We start from the raw sequence: 26,947 nt of genomic DNA, 5'->3' as shown, positions 1-26,947 counted from the left end.
TATGTCTGTGAGGGTGTTTCTGGAAGAGATTGGCATTTGGATTGGTGGACTGAGTAAAGCAGATGGGCCTCCCTAGTGTAGGTGGGCATTATGTAATCCCCTGAGGGCCTGAAGCGAACAAAAAGATGGAGGATGTTTCAATCTGCTTTCTGATTATTCGCACTGGTATGTGGATCTATTTCTCTCCTTAGCACTCCTGAATCTTAAGACTTGTTCTGAACTCAGACTGGTATTAGGTTGGTGCAAAATTAGGTTGGTGCAAAAAAAAAAAAAAAAAATTCGATTTTTGCTATTACTTTTAATTAAAAGTAAATTAGTTTTACTAATTAGTTTTGCACCAACTTAATACTAAATTACACCACAAGCTTCCTGGATTTCCAGTTTGCAGACAGCAGATCATGGGACTTCTCAGCCTCCATAACATCATGAGCCATTTATTTGTTATTTTTTCTTTTTTTTTTTTTTTTTTTTTGAGACAGAGTCTCGCTCTGTCACCCAGGCTGGAGTGCAGTGGCCGGATCTCAGCTCACTACAAGCTCCGCCTCCAGGGTTTACGCCATTCTCCTGCCTCAGCCTCCCGAGTAGCTGGGACTACAGGCGCCTGCCACCTCGCCCGGAGTTTTTTTGTATTTTTTAGTAGAGACGGGGTTTCACCCTGTTAGCCAGGATGGTCTCGATCTCCTGACCTCGTGATCCGCCCGTCTCGGCCTCCCAAAGTGCTGGGATTACAGGCTTGAGCCACCGCGCCCGGCATTTGTTATTTTTTAATAAATAAATAAATCCCGTTTTTTCTGGAGAACTCACTAATACAGATTTCTAAGGGTGTTAAGGCTTAATTCTCACCCAGAACCATGGCTGGAAAAAAAAAAAAAAAAAAAAAAAAACAGGTTGAATTGTACACAGAGGTATAATCTACAAAATACCTGGTCTTCAAAAGGGTCAAGATCATTAAAGACCAGGAAAGGTTATATTGCTGCTCCCAACAGAGGGAGACTAAAAAGGCCTGAAAACTATATGTAACAGGTGATTCTAACCAGGATCCTTTTGCCCTAAAGGAGAGTATTGAGACAACAGACAAAACTTGATTGGGATTTGAGTATTACATGGTAGTAATGTCTAACGTTAATGACTTGATTTCCATGGTTGTACTATGGCTGTGAAGGCATAGTCTTTACTGGCAGTGAGGCATCATACTGGCAACTTACTTTCAAATGGTCCAGGAAAAAAAGTCTTCTCTACTGTTCCTGCAAATTTTCTGTACATTTTGTATTGTTTCAAAATTTAAAAAATATAAAACTGAAATTCATCATCATCCTCCTTCCCCATGTTCCACATCTCAGTGAGGAACTCCACCATTTAGCAAGTTGCCTAGGCCAACCAGTGTCACCCTTGATTCCTCTTACCTCTAACATTCAATTAACACTCTTCCTCTATACCCATATTCAATTACACACCAAGATCTGATTATTTTACCTAATTATTTCATTATTTTAAAAAATAATTTTAGGCCAGGCATGGTGGTTCACGCCTGTAATCCCAGCACTTTGGGAGACCAAGGAGGGCAGATGACGAGGTCAGGAGTTCGAGACCAGCCTGTCTAACATGGAGAAACCCTGTCTACTAAAAATTCAAAATTAGCCAGGCGCAGTAGTGTGTGCCTGTAATCCCAGCTATTCGGAAGGCTGAGGCAGGAGAATCACCTAAACCCAAAAGGCAGAGGTCGCAGTGAGCCAAGAAAACACCACTGCACTCCAGCCTAGGCAACAGAGCAAGACTCCATCTTGGAAAAAAAATAAAAATTAAAAAATTGAAATAATCATAATTTTAAAAATTAAAAAATGTATGTAAGATTGTTTTGAAATCATATATATTTTAGTGACCAGGGTTTTGCATACCTGACTACTGAATTTACCAAACTTATGAATAAAGAAGTGCCTCTACACAGAAATGTTTTTAGAGATTTTAATTTCTAAGAGGGACATCGTGTATGTGTGTGTGTGTGCATATATATATATATAAAATATATATTTATATATAACAAAATATTCAGTAACCAAGACCTTTGAAATAAACCTTTCTATTATCTAGATGCAAATTGTTCAGAATACTTTAAATGTCAGCTATATAAGCTATATACTATGTTAAAAACACAGATTAACAATATTACAAATTTCAATTAGCTTCCTCTCAGGTATTTTGCTTTTTGCTGTGGTACACAATTGCACTTTTCCTTAGGTCCAATTAAAAGCAAGCTGAAAGATTCCTTGTTCATCAGTTTTAAATAATGTATCAAGTGTAATATAAGCAGAAAAATGCTAAAGGATAATATATGTTTTTTGTGTGTTTGTGTTTTGAGACGGAGTTTTGCTCTTGTTGCTCAGGCTGGAGTGCAATGGCACGATCTCGCCTCACCACAACCTCTGAGTCCTTGGCTCAAGCGATTCTCCTGCCTCAGCCTCCTGAGTAGCTGGGATTATAGGCATGTGCCACCATGCCCAGCTAATTTTGTATTTTTAGTAGAGACAGAGTTTCTCCATGTTGGTCAGGCTGGTCTCAAACTCCCGACCTCAGGTGATCTGGCCGCCTTGGCCTCCCAAAGTGCTGGGATTACAGGCATGAGCCACTGCAGCTAGCCCAATATATGTATTTTTAATATTGCTTTTTAACCATAAAACTTTACTTTAGCCTAAGCTAGTAATCCTTATTTACTTTAACTGAAATTAGATACTTACTTCACCATACTGACCCTGTGGCAATCAGCATACATTTATAAAAATGATAGTTTGAATCTAAGTATTATCTAATTCATCAGTCTCGTGGTTTTCATGTGGTTATCCAGAAAAACTACTCATCAGTGTCTACAATGATACAATGAAAAATTTCTTAAAGATAATATTCCACTATCAATCTATCGCATATCAATAAACATTTATTGAGTGCATATGTGACAGGCACTATGCTACAAGCTGGAGATATGAAAATGTTTGACATTTGGGCACTAGATAAGACAAGGAAAGTGCCCTTGAGAGGCTTGGAATATTATGGAAGAGATAATATGTACAAACTATGTATAAAATTGTTAAGGAATAGGATTTTAAAAGGTGCTGTGAACACAAAAGTGAAACATATAATCCAAACTAAGAGAGGGGAGGATGGTTACAGAAGCCTTCTCAGAAGAGGCCATATCTTATTGATAAAGAGTGCTATAGTACTTGCTTGCACTATAGCATAATGATCAAAAACAAAGGTTCAAATCCTACCACCACCATTTACTAGCTGTTTCAGTTTGGGCACATTACTTAATCACCTTAAGCCTGTTTTCTTCTCTATAAAATGGGTATAACAGTATTTACCTCATAGAACTCTTACAAGGACCAAACAGGATAATGAGTGAAAAGCACAGTGACTGCCATAAAATTGGCCATTATTGCAGCTGTTAACAATTATGATGTGATCTCTCTCTCGCATGCACACATACCCCAGTCAACAAATAACCTCATGGATTTTGGACTTCTTAGCCAATGTATCCATGCCCTATACACGTATAAAGGAAAAAAACTGCTTCACTCCACCACCACTTGCCACTCCTCCCACTCCTCTCGTCATCTGTTATCAGCCAAGCTTCCCAATCCCCTGAAAAGTTTTCTTGACTTCCTGTCATTACCAGACATGCCTGCCTCATGTTCACTGTTTAATGTGAGCCTAACCACCTGAGGTGTCTCTGGACTATCTAACACGACTGTCTTCTCATCCCTCTCTGTTCCCACATCCACCAGGAGACATCATTGTCTGCCCTTCACTCCCATACTGCTCCACTGATGGGACTTCCTTAATGATATTTTGGTAATTTTTATGCAATCCACTAAACTATCTTCGCAGTTATTCGCCACCACTATCTCCTAACTACTGGCCAATGTTTTATTTCATTTGGGGTGACCAGAAAATTTTAAATAACTTAAATTATGTGCAAATGAACATATAACAACAAAAACATTTACAAAGTAAAATCAAGAATCACTGCAGAGACAGACAAAAATAAAAAAGCAAAGTGTTTAGAACACAGAATCGCTAGGGCTTGTGAAAATGAGAAAGGTTACTACTATAAATAGAATTAACAGTATCACCTTCTGTTTTTTCCCATATTATCCTCTCAAGCATCAAGAATCTATGTTACAATCAGCCAGGCATGGTGGCTCACGTCTGTAATCCCAGTACTTTGGGGAGGCCTGGACAGGCAGGTCACTTGAGGTCAGGAGTTCAAGGGCAGCTTGGTCAACATGGTGAAACTCATCTCTACTAAAAATACAAAAAATTAGCTGGGCATGGTGGTAGGCGCCTGTAATCCCAGCTACTCGGGAGGCTGAGGCAGGAGAATCTCTTCAACCTGGGCAGCAGAGGTTGTGGTGAGCCGAGACCACCTGCAGTCCAGCCTGGGAGGCTGAGGCAGGAGAATTGCCTGGACCTGGGAGGTGGAGGTTGCAGTGAGCCAAGATCGCACCACTGTGCTCCAGCCTGAGTGACACAGTGAGACTCTGCCTCAAAAAAAAGAAAAAAAGAAAAAAAATTGCTGATCATCAAGGAAATTTGCTAGGTCATAAATTAAGTGTGATTTTAAGGTTTAGTTGTCACCTAACCTATTTCCTGACCCTGAAACAAAATACTTAGAATTCTCAGGGTAGCGAGTTCTCAGCAAACAAACTAAAATTGTCCCTCCTCCTTACAGCTTTCCCTTGGCAAACACTTCCTTTATCACACCTACTTCTTCCTTTTTTTTTTTTTTTTGATATGGAGTCTCACTCTGTCGCCCACGGTGGCATGTGGTGGCACGATCTCAGCTCATTGCAACCTCCTCCACCCACCAGGCTCAAGCAGTTCTCCTTGCCTCAGCCTCCCAAGTAACTGAGATTACAGGCACCTGCCACCACGCCCAGCTAATTTTGTATTTTAAGTAGAGATGGGGTTTCACCATGTTGCTCAGGCTGGTCTCAAACTCCTGACCTCAAGTGATCTGCCCACCTCAGCTTCCCAAAGTGCTGGGATTACAGTCACGAGCCACCTCACCCGGCCTTTTTTAAAACTTTAATTTTAAGTTTAGGGGTACAAGTGCAGGTTTGTTACATAGGTAAACTTATGTCATGGGGGTTTGTCATCCAGACTATTTTATCACCCAAGTATTAAGCTTAGTATCAATTAGTTGTTTTTCTTGATCCTCTCCTGTCTTCCACCCTCTAAAAGGCCCAGTGTGTGTTGTTCTCCTCTGTGTGTCCATGTGTTCTCATAATTTGGCTCCCACTTACAAGTAAGAACATGCAGTATTTTGTTTTCTGTTTCTGTGTTAGTTTGCTAAGGATAATGGCCTCCAGCATCATCCATGTCCCTGTAAAGGACATGATCTCATCCCTTTTTATGGCTGCATAGTATTCCATGGTGTATTTGTACCACATTTTCTTTATTCAGTCTATCATTGATGGGCATTTGGGTTGATTCCATGTCTTTGTTATTGTGAATAGTGCTGCAATTGCTACTTCTTCAAGTAAAAGTCCCTAACACTAGGAAAGACAGTAACATAAAAACTGGGCTGATTAAGGATGGGCGAGAAGCAAAAATCCTCTGTTACAATTTTAAAATTATAACATAAAGATAATAATTAGTAGTACATAAAACTAACTTTAGGTGGCGAACTGTTGGAAAAATATTCCATTAAGCAGTACTGAGAAGTTAGTGGCAGTAAATAACAAGTTTTGGGGTTTAAAAAATCATTTATAATAGTGATCCCCTTCATCAATATAGAAAATGTGGATACCCAGAAGGGCAATATGTCCAGGTAAGGTATTGAATATGAAATTCCAGCTAGCTATATGTAAGTTTGATATTTAAAAACTGGCAACCGGTTCCCTTCTGTTGTACTTTACCACTAAAACTCAATATGCATCAAGAAAGTATTTTTTGTAAAAGACAAAAATGACCAGGTGTGGTGGCTCACACCTGTAATCTCAGCACTTTGGGAGGCCAAGGTGGGTGGATCACCTGAGGTCCAGAGTTTGATACCCCCCTGACCAACATGGTGAAACCCTGTCTCTACTAAAAATATGAAAATTAGCCAGGTGTGGTGACCTGTAGTCCCAGCTACTCAGGAGGCTGAGGCAGGAGAATGGCTTGAACCCAGGAGGTGGAGGTTAGAGTGAACCAAGATCATGCCACTGCACTCCAGCCTGGGTGACAGAACACAACTCCATTTCAAAAAAAAAGAAGGAAGAAGATAAGAATTTTCTTATCTTCTTATCTAACAGATGTTGGCAGGCTGTGGAGAAAAGCGAATGCTTATATACTGTTGGTGGGAATGTAAATTAGTTCGGCCACTGTGGAAAGCAGTTTGGAGATTTCTCAATTAACTAAAAATTGAACTACCATTCGACCTGGCAATCCCATTACTGGGTATATACCCAAAGGAAAAGAAATTGTTCTACCAAAAGACTCATGCACTTGTATATTCATTATAGCAGTATTCACAATAGCAAAGATATGGAATCAACCTAGATGCCTACCAATGGTGGACTGGATAAAGAAAATGTGGTACACATATACCATGGAATACTATGCAGTCATAAAAGAAGAATGAAATCATGTCCTCTGCGGCAACATGGGTGCAGCTGGAATCCATTATCTTAAGTAAATTAACACAGAAACATAAAGCCAAATACTGCATGTTCTCACTTACAAGTGGGAGCTAAACACCGGATACATATGGACATAAAGATAGGAACAACAGACACTAGGGACTACTGCAGCAGGAGTAGGAAGGGTTGAAAAACTACCCATTGGGTATTGTGCTCACTACCTGAGTTATCAGATCAATCATACCCCAAACCACAGCATCACACAGTATACACATGTAACAATCCTGCACATGTACCCCTGAATCTAAAATGAAAGTTAAAATTTAAACAAATAAGAAAATAAAAACAAAAATAGAATGGGTTCTCCGGTTGCTTAAAGGCAGGGGGTTGACTTAATGACTTTAATGGGTCTCTTCAGCCCTTTCATCCCTGGGAGAGTAAAATTTTTCAAAGTAGATATGCTATATAAGCTACATATGCTATATAAAATTATCAAAATGTTGTCCAGGAACGGTGGCCCACACCTGTAATCCCAGCACTTTTGGAGACCAAGGCAGGCAGATCACTTGAGGCCAGGAGTTCAAGACCAGCCTGGCCAATGTGGCAAAACCCTGTCTCTACTAAAAACACAAAAATTAGCAGAGTGTGGTGACACAGGCCTGTAATCCCAGGTTGAATCCAGGAGGCAGAGGTTTCAGTGAGCCAAGATTGTGCCACTGCACTCCAGCTGCACAACAGAGCTGTCTCAAAATAAAATAGTCAAATGTTTGAAAAACTTTTTTTTTTTAATTTTTTTTGAGACAAGGTCTCACTCTGTCACCTAGACTGGAGTGAAATGGCACGAGCTCAGCTAACTGCAGACTCAACCTTCCAGACTCAAGTGATCCTCCTACCTCAGCCTCCTGAATAGTTGGGACTACAGGCGCATGCCACCATGCCTGGCTAATTTTTGTATTTTTTGTAGAGACAGGGTCTTGCTATGCTGCCCAAACTGGTCTCAAACCACTGGACTCAAGCAATCCTCCCACCTTAGCCGCTCAAGTTCTGGGATTACAGGCATGAGCTACCACATTCAGCCAGAAAATATTTTATTATAGCAAGTAAAATTTTACCCTCATTATACAAAGTTGTGCATAGTCAAAATTTATAAAATAGTTCAGAAAAGAAATTTAGCATTCCTAATTCTTTCTGTAGACCAGACGCCATTTGAGCTTAGATGAATAAACCTTACCAACTCATCTTCTACATGATAATATGCACTGTCATAGCTTAACTGGCAATGCTTTTCTTTAGTTGTACATCTAGATGAAAATACACCAAAATGTTAACAGTGGTGTCTCTGAATGGACAGACAGTAGAATTATGGGTGATTTTCTTTTAATCAAGAAACAAAATATAACAGATTAAATGGTGTTCACATAACACAAATTACACTATTTATTAATGAAGGAGAACAGAATCCAAATTTGATAGTAATTTTCATCACAAAATCCATAACATATATAAAAGTCTATTAACTATGAAGAATATAACAAACATAATATACATTATGTTTGTAATACCTCTCAAATCTAGAAAACGAATACTACTCATTTTGCTAATAATAGCAAATCTTCTCTCCAGTCTGCATGCCAAATTTGCTGCACCGTGAGAATATTAAAGAGTTAAGTCAGAGTTACAAAATCTTGAAATACAGAGTTAAGACCAAAGGGGAAGAAAAAACCCTTAGTTTCATAGCACTCAGCCTATCAGCTGCTAGTTAAAATACAGTAAGCATAGATTTCATATTTTTCTTTATGAAACAGATTCTGACTACTGGTAGGGTTTTTTTTGGTTTTTTTTTTTTACAACCAAACAACAAAACTTCCAGTTGAGATGGCTTCCTTTTTTAAAAAAAAATAAAAATATTGAGCATGTTGATATAATATGCAAAAAACTCCAAACTTGGCAGTAATCTTGACATACCTCCTCAATATCATACACCTTGATAGCAATGATCATTTATCAGTCTTTGATAGAGTTCTTGAGATTGAGTTCAAACTTTAATATATTAAGGTGAAAGAGCCATTTGACTCAAAAGCCAAAAAGCAAATATGAAAAGAGATTCCTACTTAAGCTCTGAAGAAGCAATGAAAGGGGGATGGGAAGTTAGTTATTCAGTCTAGTTGGAATTTTACTCAGTTGTGCCAACTGCATCTAGTGGAGGGATTAGAAAAAAGCAAAGGAGATAACACAGTAGTGGGATGTTATTCTGGGCACCAAAAGCACATGTAAGTGCACACTGGCAACAGTGAGACAAGCTAACAAAGGGGACAGAAGATGTACTTGACAGGAATATAGAAGAGTTAGCAGATGAGTAGGCGGAGATGGCATATGAGACGTAGGCTGGGGAGCAGTAGGAAAGAGCCTTGGTGGTAAAGACAAATAGTTTAAATATAATACAAAATACAATAAGGGCCCAGTGAAGAAAGCTGAGAAGCCCAAGATAATGTCTACAGTACAGCATTTCAAGCTGTCTAAGAAGTAGATATTTAGACAAAAAATCTGAAAGGGGGAAGTTATGAAAGCAACAAGAGAAAACATTCAAAATCTGGTCCAAGTGTTTTTGTTTTTCTTTCAAGAAATGAAAAGATAAAGAGAGACCAGGAGCGGGCAGCTCAGGTCTGTAATCCCAGCACTTTGGGAGGCCAAGGCGGGCGGATCTCTTGAGGCCAAGAGTTCGAGACCAGCCTGGCCAACATGGTGAAACCGTCTCTACTAAAAATACAAAAATTAGCCGGGGGTGGTGGTGCGTGCCTGTAATCCCAGCTGCTCTGGAGGCTAAGGAAGGAGAATCGCTTGAACCTGGGAGGTGGAGGCTGTAGAGAGCCAGGATTGTGCCACTGCACTCCAGCCCAGGTGACAGAGTTGAGACTCCATCTCAAAAAATCAAAATGAAAATGGTAGCTGGTAAGAATTTCTTGGAAATTTGCCAGTTACCTAAGTATTTAAGAAGACACAGTAAAAAGAAAATTTAAAAAATAGCAAAATAAATAATAAAGATAACTATTCAAAAGATCCTGAAAGCTTCAAACACAAAGAATAATGTACTATACAGTAACAGGAATGAAACATTTAATATTTCAAAACAATTTTCCAAACTACAGATAAATTTCTTAGAGTTCTGTTTTATTAAATGCAATTCTGGTGTATTTAATTCTTTTTTCTGAAATAAGTTATATTCTAATTAAATAAATTTTACTAAAAAAATCTGAATTCAGCTATTGTTCACTAAGCCTTAATAATTTTTAACATAAATGTAGACACAAATGTGCAATGAATTTATGTATTCATTGTGGACTACACTTTTAAATCCATTCCTTGCTCAGTGGTTTTTGAATGCTTATTAAGTATCATTGACATTATGCTGAGGAAAAGCTGTCAATTCTAGGAAATTCACCACTTCTACCACTAGGTGGAGAAAAAACACAAGTAGTATCTGTAATCAAAGCTAGTACAAGGCCCCAGGTACTTTACCTAGAATTTCCACCAGGTGTCAACCAAGAGGGGGGGAAAAAGATAAGACTGTTTTTCCCACTTAAATATGAAAATTTATAATTTTACGCATAGCGATCTAAACTCTGAAATAAATGGCCTGCTCATTGTCTAGTTTGCATATTTATACTTTTTATATATTGCTGTTGAGTCCAAGATACTGCCTTGTCAACTAAAATCCAGCCCCCAAAAGCTTAGTTTCTTTTGAAATAAAGAAAACAGCAAGACCAATAAGTTTAGTTTATTGTGACTCATAGGCTCAACCTACCCAAATACACTACGCAAAAGAATCTAAAATGTTTAGACACGGACAGCCAAAAATCTTTCAAGGTATTTTTGTTCATACATATATATAGAGAGAGAGAGAGCACCAGATTCATATTTTTTCTTTCTACATTTCTCTTGTAAGGCAGTTCTGTTGATTGCCAGTAATCTAGATGAGTTTATGCTGTTATGCTCTGAATCCCAGTGTGATGTGACGAAAGCACTGCTATTTTTTACCAAATATTCACAGTAAAAAGAGAAATGTACCTATATTTAAGATGTATCATGAGAATTACTACGTTAAATGGTCCAAGGCTCTTTCGGCCGAAAATTAAAGCTTCACAGTTAACCCCTATTTATATACCAAATCATGCTTTTTAAAAACAATTTTATGCGCTTCACTAATTTCTAACAAAGATTTTCCGATTCTGTTGCAAACAATATGTCAGCTAAACCACTATGTCATATGCCTTTTATAAGGTGGTACTTTTTTAGGCCGAACTCTATTCTTACTCCTCTGGACACAGGAGTTGTAATCATGTCTTACTCTGCAAATCTAGCCGTAGGTGGTGTCTTAAAAAGGACTTTTTCTTCCTTCGAGGAAGTGGTCAAGCTTCCCCCCAGCCCCCACCCGTGTCATCCTGGAAACAACTTGGTTGTTTTTCGGTGCTATCTAATTAAGCGATGTAGGAGAAAGAAGTTGAGAAGACAAAAAAGCCTATTGATTACATTGTACTTGCTTCTCTACCTCGCTCTTCAAAGGACTAAGGTTCCTTTGACCTCGACTGAGTTCATTTCCACCCTGCCTACAAAGTACTGGTTTAAAAAAAAAAATCCAAGCCAAGTATGCTCTTGTCTATGAACAATACTTCTTGTCCAGTTTTATTACGTTTTCTTTGAAAATTCGTTAGATTATGCTCAACAATCGGCCGCTTGCCCAACCGGTTTCTCCCTTCCCCCATCTCTCTTCACACATCACTTTTTCCTCCTCCCATCCAGGCAGTTGGTAAAACGCTGCAGTGCCAGTAACGCACGCTTTGGGGTGGTCACTGCAGTTTATCCTTACTTGGCTTTGCAAACTCCCCACCCAGGCCTTGTCCCCTCGCGCCCCACTCTGCCATTATCTTTCCAGTAGAGTGTGCTCGGTAAGGGGCTCCAGATAGCACGTCGAGGGTATACGGCAGCCTGCCTACCAATAGGAGCCCACAATGAAGAGAAGTCAGGTTCAGCCGGCCGGCAGCTCCAGTATCTCCTTCCCCTAACTCTACACCTACTGTACCCGGGAGCGAGCGAGCAAGAGAGGGAGCGAGCGCAGCGCGGCGCGGCGCGACACGGGAGGGGGCGCGCAGGGAGGGCGGACAGCAGCCGCGGCCTGCGCCTGCGCATTGGGGTTGTTTTTCACAAAGCTGCTCTTAAAGTGAGCTGGCAGCCTTTAGCCGCCCGTCTTTGTAAGGAGACCACTGAGACGAGCGGGAGCGCGGAGCAGCAGCTTCTGCTGCCCTGACTTTTTAAGAAATCTCAATGAACTATTTGTAGAGAATCACTGATCCGGCCTGCAAGCATTTTGCACGGCAAAAATATCGATCAGTGTTAAGTGAAGATCACATTTTATATGCGATCTTGACTTTTTTGTCTTACATTATATTTTTATAGATTTTGTTATAAACATGGTGCTGGGAAAGGTGAAGAGTTTGACAATAAGCTTTGACTGTCTTAATGACAGCAATGTCCCTGTGTATTCTAGTGGGGATACTGTCTCAGGAAGGGTAAATTTAGAAGTTACTGGGGAAATCAGAGTAAAATCTCTTAAAATTCATGCAAGAGGACATGCGAAAGTACGCTGGACTGAATCTAGAAACGCCGGCTCCAATACTGCCTATACACAGAATTACACTGAAGAAGTAGAATATTTCAACCATAAAGACATCTTAATTGGGCACGAAAGAGGTAAGTTTTTCTGTTATTCAGAAGTCATTGGACTCATTTTCTTTGGAAACGTACCTTTTCAGTTTTCTGAATTAACGTGATTCTACTCATAGTATAACTAAGCAGTTTGATAAAGGTTAGCAAAGTTGGAAGGTTTGGATTCTCCTTGACGTTCATCGTGTGTTAAGCCGTAATGCATGCAGGCATCTGCAAAGTGACTGCAAACTACACTTATTCAACTACCTCTATACCCGGCTTGGTCTGTGCCATACGCGCTTGTAGTCCATTTGCACCTTATAAATTCTGCTTGAATCCAATGCAATCGTTTTACTAATATATTTTCAAATGATTGCTAAAAGCTGCAGTCTTAGATTTTTGCCCTTTTACTTGCAACCTAAGATGTAAAAACTGAACTTCAATCAAGAAATGTAATAACATTTTTAAGAGGCTTAATGGGCGTGTTTCATTTTTAATTTTGGAATGCAAAAGACTTTAAAGAATTGATCACTGTGCTTTCATAAAAGGTTTATGTGGCTTATTTTGACATATGGTATCAACACCCCACGTGTTTTTTCTCTATTCTTTCCCATTCCTTTAAAAATTTACACCCAGCATTCCTTATTTTAAAGGGTACTGTCTGTCATTATGATAGGTATCGAGTCAGTTTTAGAAGCCATTTAGGATCAGTAATTTTCTTTTCCGAGCATCATGTCTAACTTTGGAACGTGCATTCAATGAAACCCATGCCAGTCAAATGGAATTGAAAAGTATAGGGCACACTGGATTTGATTTTTGGTTAGAAGAGGGAGATAAAGGGTTGTCAAAGGGAGAAGGAGTCCTGAGATTTCCAATCTATTGTTTAAATGGTTACATTGTGGAAATATAGGAGAGTCTAGGCTTGTTTTTCTAAGTTTCCACCCTTTGTTAGAAGCGGTTCAATCCTGTTTCGGACCAGTTCTGGGGGGTGGTGAGGAGGGGCGCTTGTTCTGCTCTCAGCAGATTGGTTACACGCGTCAGGTGGTGGCGATGACTTAATTCCTAGCCCAAGAAGAATATAATGTTAAAACTGGTTATGTAATTTTTGTGCCTCTCCTTTTTAATGCAGTATTTAGTTCAGATGTTGGCGATTTTTCAGAAAAAAATTAGAGACATATTTTACCTTCTTTTTTATATTAAAAACGTACATCCTGGAGAGGTGCTGATGACTGAACTAAGGCAAGTGAGAAATGAAGGATGCTTTGAGGGGCAGTATTAATGCATGATTTCTGAAACTATTAAGGTGAACTCAGTTCTTTAGCAGGATTTTCGTAGATACAGCTACTTTGCATCCTGAAATAACTAATTAATGTCTCCAAGCGTTAACACTGATAGGAGATGCAGATGCCTAATGACAGTCTTGATATTTGTTGAAAAGCAGATAGATGAGTTTGTGTTTCTACCTTTCTGAATATTGCAGCCTTTTATGAAATGGGTGAAAGAAACAGATTTTTCTTCAAGAGGTTGAGACTTGCAATGGGGGAAAAGTAGAACAATGAGTTGTGAGGACAAATATAATTTCATTAGTTACACCATGATTTCATGGTAAAGAAAACTAAATGCCCTGCACCCCCAACAAAATGCCCCCCAAACCCTGCAACGCGTAGACGAGCTCAGTCTGGAATAGTTTCAATGACTTGAAACTGGGAGCTCTCAAACTAGCCTGGTAACTGAGACCCCGCCCCGGGCGCCCGGGATAGGCGGAGCCAGGTTTGTTAGCCTGTTGCTAAGGCGATGGCAGGCGCTGATTGGATTGGGCGCGGGCGAGTGGGGAGAGGGGGCTCGCGCCGCTGCTGGGGCGAGGCTAGGAAACCGGCGTGCGCCGGTAAAGGTCCCTCCAGAGCCACCCCCACCCAGTCCATACTCACGTTTGTTCCCGGGCTTCTGGGGGCGCCCGGCCCGTGTCACATCACGTTCTATCGCCCCTCTTTTGGGCCTGCTAAGGACCATCGAAAGGAAACGACTTCAGGCTTTAGCTGAGTTGAGGGCAGACGCTCCTGCCGGCCTTACAGGTGCCGGATGGCCCGGGACCCAACTTTAGTGGAAAATCCTTTTCAGATGGAATTTGGATGGGAAGGGTTGGCAGGACCCCCGTAAGCTATCTTCTGGGTAGGAGGTGTCAGGGGACTCCTGTGAACGCTTCTGAAACAAAGCGTGTTCCCCGACCTCTCCAGTCGCCACACTGGCTACCTTGAGTTGACCTGAGGGGACAGAGCAGAGGCTGGCCCGGGGAAGAAAGAAAATGATTCCAATATGGAAATCTGGGTGGGGACTTCGAAGGGTATCCTCTGCCCCCTCCCCTATTGTTTTCCGAAAGCTTCAGGCCCCCGCCTCCCCTCGGCCGCCCCAGTTTCCCTCGCGGAAACTAAAGGTGTCAGAGTGGCCCGAGCCAGATCGAACCGGTCGCCGGCTGGGGCGTGTAAAGCGGAAGCGCCGCGGCTCGCTCGCCCCGCCCCTCGTCCAGCAGGCTAGGTTGTGCGGGCACGGGCGCGAGCGCCGCGCGACGTATGCCGTATGTATAGCGGGGCGCGCGGGCGGCGGCGGCGGCGGCGCGCGAGCAGGCCGGCTGGGATCTGCTCGCGCCGGTTTAGGCCGGTCCTCTCCTGCTCCGGTCTAGTTCTTGATTGACAGCCCGGCACTTGTTTACCACGGCGCGGCCGCCGCCGCTCGCCTCAATGAGACTGCTGAGCTGGCACAAAAAGGGAGCGAAGAGGGAAGAAAGGGAGAGGAAGGCGAACTTTGGGCGCCTTCGAGGGGAGCGAATTTAAATGGCCCCCAGCTCGTCAGCTAGTTTTTGGTTCTGAAATCTGTTCAGGGGATTTGCACAGGGGACGAGGAAAATTGTATGGAGACATAAGCGAATTACCGTGATTTTTAAATAAAAGTATCGACGTATACTTGCTTTTCCCCCCTTTTCTCGTTTGATATCAGGGAGGCATCACGTTTTTTGTGTATATTCAATGCTTTGCTGAAGGAAAGTTAAATAATATGCCAGTTTTTTCTACTCTGGGGGCTAATCGTAAAGGTTTCTACACCGAGAAAACTAAATAATTATTTAGAACGCTAAATAAGCATTTTAATTATCTAGAACCCCCTCCCATATTTTCGATTATATTTCTTTATTTTCATGCCACTTGAAAAACAAATTTGACCAAAAAAATTGGTTGTAAAATGAAAGGTCATTCCTTTTTTATAGAAACTGGAAACTGTTAATAATTAGACTTCCATCTTCTTCAAGAATGTCCGACAATATTGTTTCCTTATAAGCAGGCACCTCCTAAATGCGGTTCTTGGTAATGATCTAAGGTATAGTTTATGCAAATTTTAATCGTTGCTAGGACTGAGTGTTGTGATCACTTTAGGTCAATAAATAATTATTTTTAATTACAAAACTGACATTAAAATCAATGTGTGTGCCTTTTTTTTTTTTTTTTAACTCCATCTATTTGACAAAGTTTTCTAGTGGTTTTGGAGTATCTATTCTATTCACATCTTTGGCATTATTACCCCTAAACTGACATATTTTTAAAAGGGTTGCACGAACAGTTTTTATTTGATACATTGTAGTCTTCATGCGATAAATTTAAGCAAACAGCTGGAGACAAAGATAACATTATCTTACCATGATGTGAGACCCGAGCCTTTTGAGTATATATACTATTTTATCAACAGATGCTTTACAGTTTGGGTCATTTTCCATTTAAAAAATAAAAGTCTGTGGGGTGTGAGTATTCATTATCCCCATTTTACAGATAAGGCAGCTGAAAACGGGATTTTTATTTCGTCCAGAGGAAATGATGAAGTTAGAATTAGAACTCGGCTCTCTCAGACTCCAAAGCTTGTTTTGTGGTCTTAATTATTATGTAAGCATCTTTAAAGTTATGCCACCCTGCAGAGTATGTAAATGTCAAATAATAAATTCTTTGTTTTCTTTTTATGTTTCTTTTAGATGATGATAATTCCGAAGAAGGCTTCCACACTATTCATTCAGGAAGGCATGAATATGCATTCAGCTTCGAGCTTCCACAGACGTAAGTATTATAAATAATAGACATTTTTATACATACCCATGATCAGAGCATTTCTTTAAAATTAAGTATTCTAAATTTAAACACTTTTAGTTAAAAAAAAAAAACCCTTTTCATGACTGGAACTTGCTAGAGGAAAACAATATATTAAACATAAGAAGCTATTTTTTAATCTACCGTGGCAAAATTATAGAAAGCATACTCAAATTTCAGTCTTCTATCCCAATGTTCATGAGGTTTTTAAAATAGGAATAGTGTTTCCTTTAACATGAGTGAATTGGAAGGTGCTAGTCAAATAGTAACCACTTTATACTTAGTTTATTATCAGTTGTCATTATGAGAAAAGACCCTATCAAGTCTCAGTAGCTTCAATTTATAAAAAGTTCTGTGTTCCACCTTTTCTGCTAATACTAACCAATAACTAACCGATAGCAGTAAGCTTCAAAAGTAAAAATAATTAGGAATATCCTAACTTTAGAAATGTTGTTTTCCTGATATGAACTTAATAACTTCTGTACAAAGAATTATTGGGAAGGTTTCACAAGAGATATGACCCAAGCTTAAAAGGAAAAATACATCAAGGATACGTTGATACAAAACTTGGAATCTAGTAAGAAAGGAAAAAGGAAAGTGGTGTATTCTTGAATTAATGACAGATTGTTGGAAGAGATTATACAAACTGTTTTTTAAAAAATAACGCCTTTTAGCAAATACTAAAACCTGCAAAATGGCACTTGTGCCGATTATTCTGGAGAATAAACAGATTACATAAGATTTTGTCAGGTGACAAATGTACATAATTCTACATTTGTTAATTCTAGTGCTTGAGATGTTATATAAAGAGAGAAGTCATAAATGGTATTTTTTAGAAAATTCTATTTACTATATTATTTGAGAATTTTATTTGGAATATAATGCCCTCATCTAATTTCTGAGAAAAATATTAAAGTTTATCAATAGAATAACGCTAATATGGGGCCTGAGTATTTTCAGGGTCATTTAATATTAAAGTTCTATCTGTAAACCAAAGTCATTTAACATAAACTTTGGATAATTATTAGCATACAGTTTAAGATTTTATTTCTCTGCTATATACAAGTTAATATGGGAGTCTAAAATGCAAAAAAAAATGTGAAAACACCAGTGTTCCTTATACTAATCTGAACTAGCACTCTTCCTTGTAACTAACTGAACACTGAGTATTTTACTAATGAAATTATGAAAAAGAGACTGAACTCGCTAAAATAAAACCTTTCACAAGTAAGATCTGACAGTTAAAAAAAAAATTTGATTCTCTTGACATAGATCAAGAGGACTATTTCTTTTTCTTTTGAAGCCTGTAAAGTTAGAGAACAGCCAAACAAGAATTAGAAAATGAGTAAACTGAGAGATACAAAAGTAGTTTTTCAGTAAACTTATGAAATGTGAAATTTTTGAAACTATAATGACTATTCCAGGCCTTTTCTAGACCTTAATTAGTTGCTGTAAAAAGATGGTAATCTGACTAATGAGAAGTGGAGTACTATAGGGAATTTGGTCTGAATATTTAACCAGTGTCTAGAATTTATCAGTAGAAATAGTTAAACCATTCTCAACTTTGTTTTTGAATTCTTGGCCTTTTCAAAAAATGTCCATTAAACTTTCATAATTTTGCCACCATCATTAAAAGTAGCCTCCTCTTAGTTTAAATGGATTGTATTCTTCTGGCTTTTTAAAGCAAAATTTTAAAGATATTTATTGTTTGTTGTTACTTGGAAAATAGAAAGTTTTTTCCCCAATGACTTATCCCTTTGGAAATTTTTTAAATTACATGTTTGATACCTCATTGGTACATAAACGATACAATATATTAACACTTCTATTCTGACCTACTGTGTAATTGTTAGAAAGAGGTATAAAATTAATATATTGACCTTTATATTCTGCACAGACCACTTGCTACCTCATTCGAAGGCCGACATGGCAGTGTGCGCTATTGGGTGAAAGCCGAATTGCACAGGCCTTGGCTACTACCAGTAAAATTAAAGAAGGAATTTACAGTCTTTGAGCATATAGATATCAACACTCCTTCATTACTGGTAAGAATTGACTGAATTACTCATTCTTTGTTTTTGGCATATAAATATTAAAGAATAATCAATCACCTAAACTATGCAGTTGTCATAATTTTAAAATACTGGTTTTCTTTTAAAATTCCATAAATATACATTTTCTTAAATACAGTCAAGAACACTGAAATTAATGAAAAATATGCTCATATTTTTGACATTGTAGTACCTTTAAGTAAATATGAAACTAAGACCAGTATATGATATGAAGTATCTCTTACTCACAATATGAGTAACAAAAGCCATAACAACAAACAGATCTGGTCCTTGGATGATTTGAGTGGAAGAAGGACAGTAGTATCTTTTATTGTAATACAATATCACTTAACTTGACAATATCATAATCTAAAATTTGTACTATACTTTGTTATTCCAATAGAGGGATAGTTGTCAAATAATGGGGAATCATTCGTTTCATTAAAAAAACTCCTTTTTTAAAAGAATCTATTTTTTAATTGCATTTGTCTGAGAATAAATCAAATTTGACTTAAAACTGTATTTGGTTTAAACAAATGATAACATCTTTAAAGCAAATAAGAAATGGGCATTTTCCTTTTTTTACATTTTTTTTTATATTCTCAGAGAAAGATGTTAACATTTGGAATTATAGTCAGATTGCTTTCTGTGCTGCCTTTTTAAGGCAGTTTAAATGGAATGTGGAAAGGGTTTTTTTTATTTGGTTGGTTTTTCATTACTGTATTTGTAAATAGTGTGAACTAAAAAACTTTATGGGAAAGGCTGTACACCCTTTACCTTTTTTTTCTAATTGAATGGAAATTTATATAAAAATAAAAGTAATGGTATAATTCAAAACCATCAATTAGTTAAAAAATAAGAAGTATATCTGGATCCAAAAAAAAAAGCAAAACCAGTTTTAATTTTTATTTTTCCACAAATTTAGGATTATATTTTAAAATATTCTGGTATTGATTGTACCAATCCATACACTGACCTTTTTCTCTAAATTGTTTTCTTACAGTCACCCCAAGCAGGCACAAAAGAAAAGACACTCTGTTGCTGGTTCTGTACCTCAGGCCCAATATCCTTAAGTGCCAAAATTGAAAGGAAGGGCTATACCCCAGGTATGTATGAGGTAGATTCCCACAAAAAACTTTCTTCACTTAGCTTTTGTGTATAAATTTATAATATAACTATTAAATATCAACATAATATCGTATTCTTTTGTGAAATTACAAATTGTGCTTTTCCATTTGTTTTTTCACAAAATAGAATGTAGTTTCCTTTTTCAAATAGCTACTGATGAGTTCATTTCTATGACTCTTAAGTTATTTGCAGTTCCTAGGACACCTTTTCGTGCATGTTAGTTGCTCTTTCTTACTTTAGCTTTAAGAATCTTGATTTCTTGGCCAGGCGCGGTGGCTCAAGCCTGTAATCCCAGCACTTTGGGAGGCCGAGACGGGCGGATCACGAGGTCAGGAGATCGAGACCGTCCTGGCTAACCTGGTGAAACCCCGTCTCTACTGAAAAATACAAAAAAAAAAAAAAAAATACTAGCCGGGCGAGGTGGCGGGCGCCTGTAGTCCCAGCTACTCGGGAGGCTGAGGCAGGAGAATGGCGTAAACCCGGGAGGCGGAGCTTGCAGTGAGCTGAGATCTGGCCACTGCACTCCAGCCTGGGCGACAGAGTGAGACTCCCTCAAAAAAAAAAAAGATTCTTGATTTCTTTTGTTATTTTTTTTCTAACAGTAGATATGTATATATTTTTCCCTCTCTAGGTGAATCAATTCAGATATTTGCTGAGATTGAGAACTGCTCTTCCCGAATGGTGGTGCCAAAGGCAGCCATTTACCAAACACAGGCCTTCTATGCCAAAGGGAAAATGAAGGAAGTAAAACAGCTTGTGGCTAACTTGCGTGGGGAATCCTTATCATCTGGAAAGACAGAGACGTGGAATGGCAAGTTGCTGAAAATTCCACCAGTTTCTCCCTCTATCCTCGACTGTAGTATAATCCGTGTGGAATATTCACTAATGGTATGTACACATTTAAGAGGTTTTTTCCTTTCTTTTTTCTTTTTTGAAACACCTGTCACCCAGGCTGGAGTGCCGCGGCACAGTCTCAGCTCTGCTGCAGCCTCTGCTTTCTGGGCTCCAGTGGTCCTCCCACCTGAGCCTCCCAAGTAGCTGGGAATACAAGTGTGCCTGTAGCCAGGCCTGGATAATTTTTGTATTTTTTGTCGTGATGGAGTTTCACCATGTCACCCAGGTTGGTCTTGAACTCCTGGGCTCAAGTGATCCACCCACCATGGCCTCCCAAAGTGTTGGAATTAGAGGCTGAGCCACAGTGCCTGGCCCAAGAAGTCTTTGGTGTTTTGTTTTGTTTTGTTTTGTTTTTAATCTTAAAGTTATGGAGACATAATTTTGTCTTACATCTAGATTTTTTAATTCCATATATAGTGACATATGAAATACATAACTCTTTATATAGTTTGACTTATAATTATACCTTATATGTAAATGTACTATATAGAATTATACATAAAAGAGAACTTTTCATGTATGTAAGATAAAAAATGAAGTAAATGGGAGTTTCAAATAACATTAAAATTGGTTATTAGTTTTTGAAAAGGAAATCATACTTGGCATTCTAAACGTAATATTTCTTTGCAATGTTTAGGTATATGTGGATATTCCTGGAGCTATGGATTTATTTCTTAATTTGCCACTTGTCATCGGTACCATTCCTCTACATCCATTTGGTAGCAGAACCTCAAGTGTAAGCAGTCAGTGTAGCATGAATATGAACTGGCTCAGTTTATCACTTCCTGAAAGACCTGAAGGTAATTTGATAATACATATCTAAGCTTAATCTCTTACTATTAATATCAAGAAAATTATTTTGCTTCTGATATTTTATGACCCTAGATGAATGTAATCTTCCCCTAAAGAAAGTAGATGTGCCCCTAATACTCAGTTTTGATTATATGTCTTCATAGTTTTAATCACCAAACAAATAATTATTATTTTACCTTGACATTGCTTTTTAATACCTACTATTTTGTGTATTTTGACATGCATAAGAACATGCTGTTCGAATTGCGTGTATCTTTTTCCTTCAGCACCACCCAGCTATGCAGAAGTGGTAACAGAGGAACAAAGGCGGAACAATCTTGCACCAGTGAATGCTTGTGATGACTTTGAGAGAGCGCTTCAAGGACCACTGTTTGCATATATCCAGGAGTTTCGGTTCTTGCCTCCGCCTCTTTATTCAGAAGTAAGTACCTACTCTTAAGTATGCAATGAACTGGCTGTCTTGGGAAATAGCATTGCAGGCATTTTTTTTTAAATGTAATTAGATCTTGATTATCGTGATAATAACAGAACAAATAATTGAAAACGACAGAGTAAAAGTTAAGATTAAGGTTGTCAGTATTTACTAAGTTTGAGATAGAGGTAGGACTGTTCACTTGTTAGGGAATTAAGACAATGATCTAACCTCATGTTGAATTACTAATTTTTTTTTCTCTTAAACTTGTATCTTGAGACACATTTTTTGAAGGAAGAATTTTGTATATCCAAGCACTAATAGGAAGAACTGGCATTTTGCAAACAGTAATTAAATAGCTAGAATTTATCTTATTCATGATTCTTTTCCAATTCTTGCGTATTTTGACATTCTCAGTCATAAGAAATAATGTATTTGTGATAACATCTTAAAACAACATTCCCACATGGTTAGACTATTTTCATTTATCTCATTGATGGCAGCTAAGCACTTAAATGTAAATAAACATAGCCCTTAGGAGAAGCCCACAGACTACTGAGGAAAACAAGCTAAGAAGCAAAATATTACATCATAATGTGATAAAATGCACAGCTCATTTGAGGAGCAGCTTATTGGGTCTTGGGAATCAGGTGGGGCTTCTTGAAAAGGTGACCGTTAAGCTGTATTGTGAAGAATGAGTAGTCCTCAAAAGGCAGAAAGAACAGTATATGTAAAGACAAGGAGTAAGTAGGTAGGGTATCTAGCAATTTCACGGTATTTCAGAGTGACTTTAGCCACTAGTACACATTTTTAAGGGGTTTTGGAGTTGGTTTTGATACCAAAATAATTCTGTAAATTACTAGAATCAGCTTTTTCTTTTGGTTACTGTAATTTACATGGCTGTTTTACACTGAAATATTACTCCCAAATTAAACATCAGGGGGATTGTTCATCAAATTTCTCTCTTTTTTTTTTTAACACCATAACTGGAAGGGTCAGTTTTCCTTGGGATGCAATAATATGAGATCTTCTTCATTCATTGATTATAGAATATTCAGAATTCTTCATGAGACATAATTTTTTTCTATCTTCTAATACATAAAATTTCTGTTAGATGCTAAAAGTGTTCTGTCACTTGCTACAGATTTTGTCATTACATTTTTACTTGGACATTTCTTTCTTGCTTATTATAAGTCAGTCATTTCTGGCTTGATTTGAGGCTCCCTGGCTGTCCAAGGAGGCATTTTAAAAAGAATGGCAATCTAAGTATAGTTCACTTTTAAGCAATTTGTGGGAAAATTCTGCCACCTTTTAAAAAGCACCAAAGATAATTTGCAACTTTTAAAACTCTAAAATATGTTCAGGGTGTGATTTAACTAAGAGTTATTTGACTTTTTTCCTTCAAAAATGTGTTTTACCTAAAGCTTCTGAGGCAATTTGGGTTGTTCCACATTTAAATGCAAGTGGATGGGTCTCATCCAAAAGCTCTTTCAGTAAAAAATATATTAAACCCAACAATTTGCTTTTCTGTGACCATTCTATTATCTTTGTACCTGAGAAGCAACTTTTCATTAAAAATATGTACATATGAAAGTCACTTCAAAGATAAAGAAGGTGAGAGAAAATCTCTTGAGTATTTTGGGTTCAGTAGTTTTACTTCCTGATACACACACTGCATTTTTTGGCCATCTCTGGAGTTTTACACCCATGAGTTATTACCTCACATAAGCACATTGTTTATGTAAGTAAACAAATTGTTTGCACATTGTATAAACAAAGAGAATTGTTTACACAATTTCATTTTTCCAAAGTCAGAGGAAGCAATGGGTTAACTTTTTTGTAGAAGGATGAAAAGGGGTACTTTACAAAAGGAGATGATTGCTATGAAGATATTCTATATTGTGTATTTAGGTCTTAATTAAGTACTACTACAATACTGAGTAAATCTTCATTCAATGATAAAATTTTACTGTTAATTTTTATGAAATAGGCGACTATTCAGACATACCTTAATCTTGTTAATCTAGTAATTAAATATCAGGTACTTTATAGGTACCAGCACCCTTTCCTCCCCACATAGCATTTCAGATATGAAAAGAGAATAATTGGATACAATATGCTATAATTGGCTACAATATGCTAACAAGCTATGTATGCTCTCTCTGATTACATTTCTTGACTAGTATTCAGAATTGTAATCATTTGCTGCATTCTTCCTAGACCTCATGAAATAACTCTGTAAACTTTTCTTCTCATTTCTTTCTAGATTGATCCAAATCCTGATCAGTCAGCAGATGACAGACCATCCTGCCCCTCTCGTTGAAGGAACACTTGGTTGAATCAAGTTGATGTGGGTTCTGAACTGTATCTCTTCCGGCTGAGGACAGAGAAGTATCTTGGAGACACGTTTCAGAGGAAGTGGAATTGCTTTTGCCCAGAAAAATGGCGAATACATGAAACAACCAGTGATCATGCTTTAGAAGCCTACAGCAACATTCTGGGACTGCTCCAACATGCTTGAAGATCTAAGCTTTTCTCTTTTAAAACTGGCACATACTCAGAGCAGTCTTCTTAGCCTATGGTTGTACGTGTCAAGACACCACGTTGTAAAGAGGGATGATCTCCTTCTTTTGATTTGAAAATTTGCACATGCTCAATGCTTACATTGTGCGGTTCGATGTCACTACAGCTTTTTTTTTTTTTTTTTTTTTTTTCTATTTTTGCCAGACTCTTGATACTCTTAAAACTTGTTTGTGGTCAGCACAACAAGGAACAAAAGAAAGCTTTGAAAAAACTTTAACATGAAAAGACGCACTGACATTTTTTTTTTTTAATTTAATATAGCCTGGACTTTACCTGCGTATGCACATGCTCAGAATTGTCCTACTAGGCTGACCATGTATCACCTCTTCAGCTTGGATCCAATTGTGGATTTATTTACAAACATCAAATGCCTTCAAGCCAATCCTTTTTGCTGTATGTTTTGCAGCCTACTGTAGTAGATACGCAACAGATAATGTGGGGAAAAAAGAGATGAGAGGAGGAAGCTAATAAGAGACTGTCAAGATTGTATACCTTCTTGGTTTCTTTTAAAAATTTGTTGCCTTTCTACTATTACAGCAAAGCAGCATTTTGTTACTGACTGCCTAAAATCACTTAATCTCAGGTGAACGCATCACTTGCCAAACTGTTGGAATGCTATTTGTGTTTTGTTGCACTGTTTTTTTTTTGTTTGTTCGTTTATTTGGTTGGCTTTTTGGAGAGGGAAATTTGGAAACGGGACATACACAAAAGTTATAACCCACCCACATTCCCTTTTTATCATGACATGCAAGAAGAAACTAGCTGAGCTAAGAATGGAGTGAAGAAAGGCAGTATGGCAGGCACCAGCAAAGAGTTGAGGGCTGTTGCTCTTAAAAATTATTTTTATTATTATTATTTTAAAAGTATGGAAGTTTTCCATTCACTGGGGAAAGGAGGGAGAAGTGCATTTATTTTTATACAGAGTTACTTAATTACCTCCAAAACACATATGTTGGAAATCATTTTTGCTGGTGCAAAGTATATTAATGAGCAGGAATACATATATTAAGGTTATGATTAGAGAGCTCAATTTGTACCTTTGCTATCTTGCTCAAGCTTGATATAGCATGAAAACTCAACTTTATTCCAAAAGTGTATAACTTCAAAATTTAAAATACTAGAACGTTTGCTGCGATAAATCTTTTGTATTTTTGTGTTTTTCTAATGAGAATACTGTTTTTCATTACCTAAAGAACAATTTGCTAAACATGAGAAATCACTCACTTTGATCATGTATAGATTACATAGGAAGAACAATCACATAAGTAAATTATAGTTTATATTAAAGGTAATTTTCTGTTGGCTCATAACAAATATACCAGCATTCATGATAGCATTTCAGCATTTTCCAAGGTACCAAGTGTACTTATTTTGTTGTTGTTGTTGTTGTTGTTGTATTTTAGAAGGAATTCAGCTCTGATGTTTTTAAAGAAAACCAGCATCTCTGATGTTGCAACATACGTGTAGGTGTTACATCTATCCTGCCATTTAACCCCACAGTTAATAAAGTGGCTGAAAATAATAGTAGCTCTGGCTTGGTGCTTGACCTGGTTAAATACTGTCTTAAAGCTCATACAAAACAAATAGGCTTTTCCATAAGTGGCCTTTAAGAAAACATGGAAGACAATTCATGTTTGAAAAATGCTGACAGGGTGAAGAAAGCCCAGTGTAAAAATGAATCGCGTTTTAAGTGATTCGGTTAAAGGGTTTGGGCTCCCGTAGCAAACTAATACTAGATAATAAGGAAATGGGGGTGAAGTATTTTTTTATTGTTAAATCATTTTGTGAATGTCCCCCTCAAAAAAAGCTAATGGAATATTTGGCATAAAGGGCATTTGGTGGTTTTATTTTGTTTTGGGGGGGATTGTCAGAAAATCCCTTTTCTCTCTTATGTCTGACTAGGGAACAATTGTTGATATGCATAGCATTGGAATACTTGTCATTATATACTCTTACAAATAACACATGAAGCAAGAATGACCAATATTCTGATAATTGGCACTGGATCACAAAATGTGATAAAACTTTAAAATGTATAAAACTTTATCAAATAAAGTTTTATCTTCCCCATTAAAAAGTATTTCTTTAGAGGCATTACTTTTTAAAAAATATTGGTCAATTCCTGACATAAGATGTGAGGTTCACAGTTGTATTCCAGTATTCAAGATAGATTCCTGATTTTTCAATTAGGAAAAGTAAATCCAAAATGTTAGCAAAACAAAGTGCAATATTAAATGTTTGCTTTATAGATTATATTCTATGGCTGTTTGTAATTTCTCTTTTTTTTCCTTTTTTATTTGGTGCTGAATATGTCCTTGTAGGCTCTGTTTTAAGAAAACAATATGTGGGAAATGATTTAATTTTTCCTATTGCTCTTCCTTGTGGAAAATAAAGTGTTTTGTTTTTTTCTGTTTTGTATAATTGTTTGGAGATTTATTTGAATCTTGATCATATTACTAACTCACCATACATGCAAATACATTAAACTTATAATTAAGCTCTATTTTAAGCCATTCTGGGTAAGAATTGTATCTAGGTCTGTACTAAAGAAAATTACTGACCAACTCTTAGGCTAAAGCAGTCCTCCTGTCTCAGCCTCCCAAGTAGCTAGGACTACAGGTGCACACC

General features: G+C 37.7%; 1 protein-coding gene and 1 long non-coding RNA gene across 2 annotated transcripts in view; one reads left to right on the top strand and one right to left on the bottom strand.

Annotated features, from left to right (window-relative positions):
* LOC105538217 overlaps window positions 1-14,803 on the bottom strand; it is a 37,579-nt gene extending 22,776 nt beyond the window's left edge. Inside the window, exon 1 of the long non-coding RNA XR_001005860.1 lies at window positions 14,246-14,803. This is a non-coding gene — a long non-coding RNA (uncharacterized LOC105538217). The remainder of the gene's footprint in view (window positions 1-14,245) is intronic.
* On the top strand, window positions 11,822-26,740 carry ARRDC3 (arrestin domain containing 3). Its single transcript, XM_011978025.1, has 8 exons — window positions 11,822-12,362; window positions 16,327-16,408; window positions 18,336-18,483; window positions 19,493-19,595; window positions 20,249-20,505; window positions 21,149-21,311; window positions 21,591-21,745; window positions 24,003-26,740. The coding sequence occupies exons 1-8, from the start codon at window positions 12,083-12,085 to the stop codon at window positions 24,057-24,059; spliced, it is 1,245 nt and encodes a 414-aa protein (XP_011833415.1). The 5' UTR covers window positions 11,822-12,082; the 3' UTR covers window positions 24,060-26,740.
* Window positions 26,741-26,947: the final 207 nt, after the last annotated feature.

The sequence above is a fragment of the Mandrillus leucophaeus genome, unplaced genomic scaffold, assembly GCF_000951045.1.
Source record: "Mandrillus leucophaeus isolate KB7577 unplaced genomic scaffold, Mleu.le_1.0 Scaffold187, whole genome shotgun sequence".
Classification (NCBI taxonomy): domain Eukaryota; kingdom Metazoa; phylum Chordata; class Mammalia; order Primates; family Cercopithecidae; genus Mandrillus; species Mandrillus leucophaeus.
Note: the sequence above shows the minus strand (reverse complement) of the source record. Positions and strands in the feature narration are given on the sequence as shown.

Excerpts from the sequence above, each read along its gene's own strand:
- ARRDC3 (XM_011978025.1), top strand. The coding sequence starts at position 12,083 with ATGGTGCTGGGAAAGGTGAAGAGTTTGACAATAAGCTTTGACTGTCTT. Across the intron at positions 16,409-18,335 it reads AGCTTCGAGCTTCCACAGAC|ACCACTTGCTACCTCATTCG; the intron begins GTAAGTATTATA and ends TATTCTGCACAG. Across the intron at positions 21,312-21,590 it reads ACTTCCTGAAAGACCTGAAG|CACCACCCAGCTATGCAGAA; the intron begins GTAATTTGATAA and ends TTTTTCCTTCAG.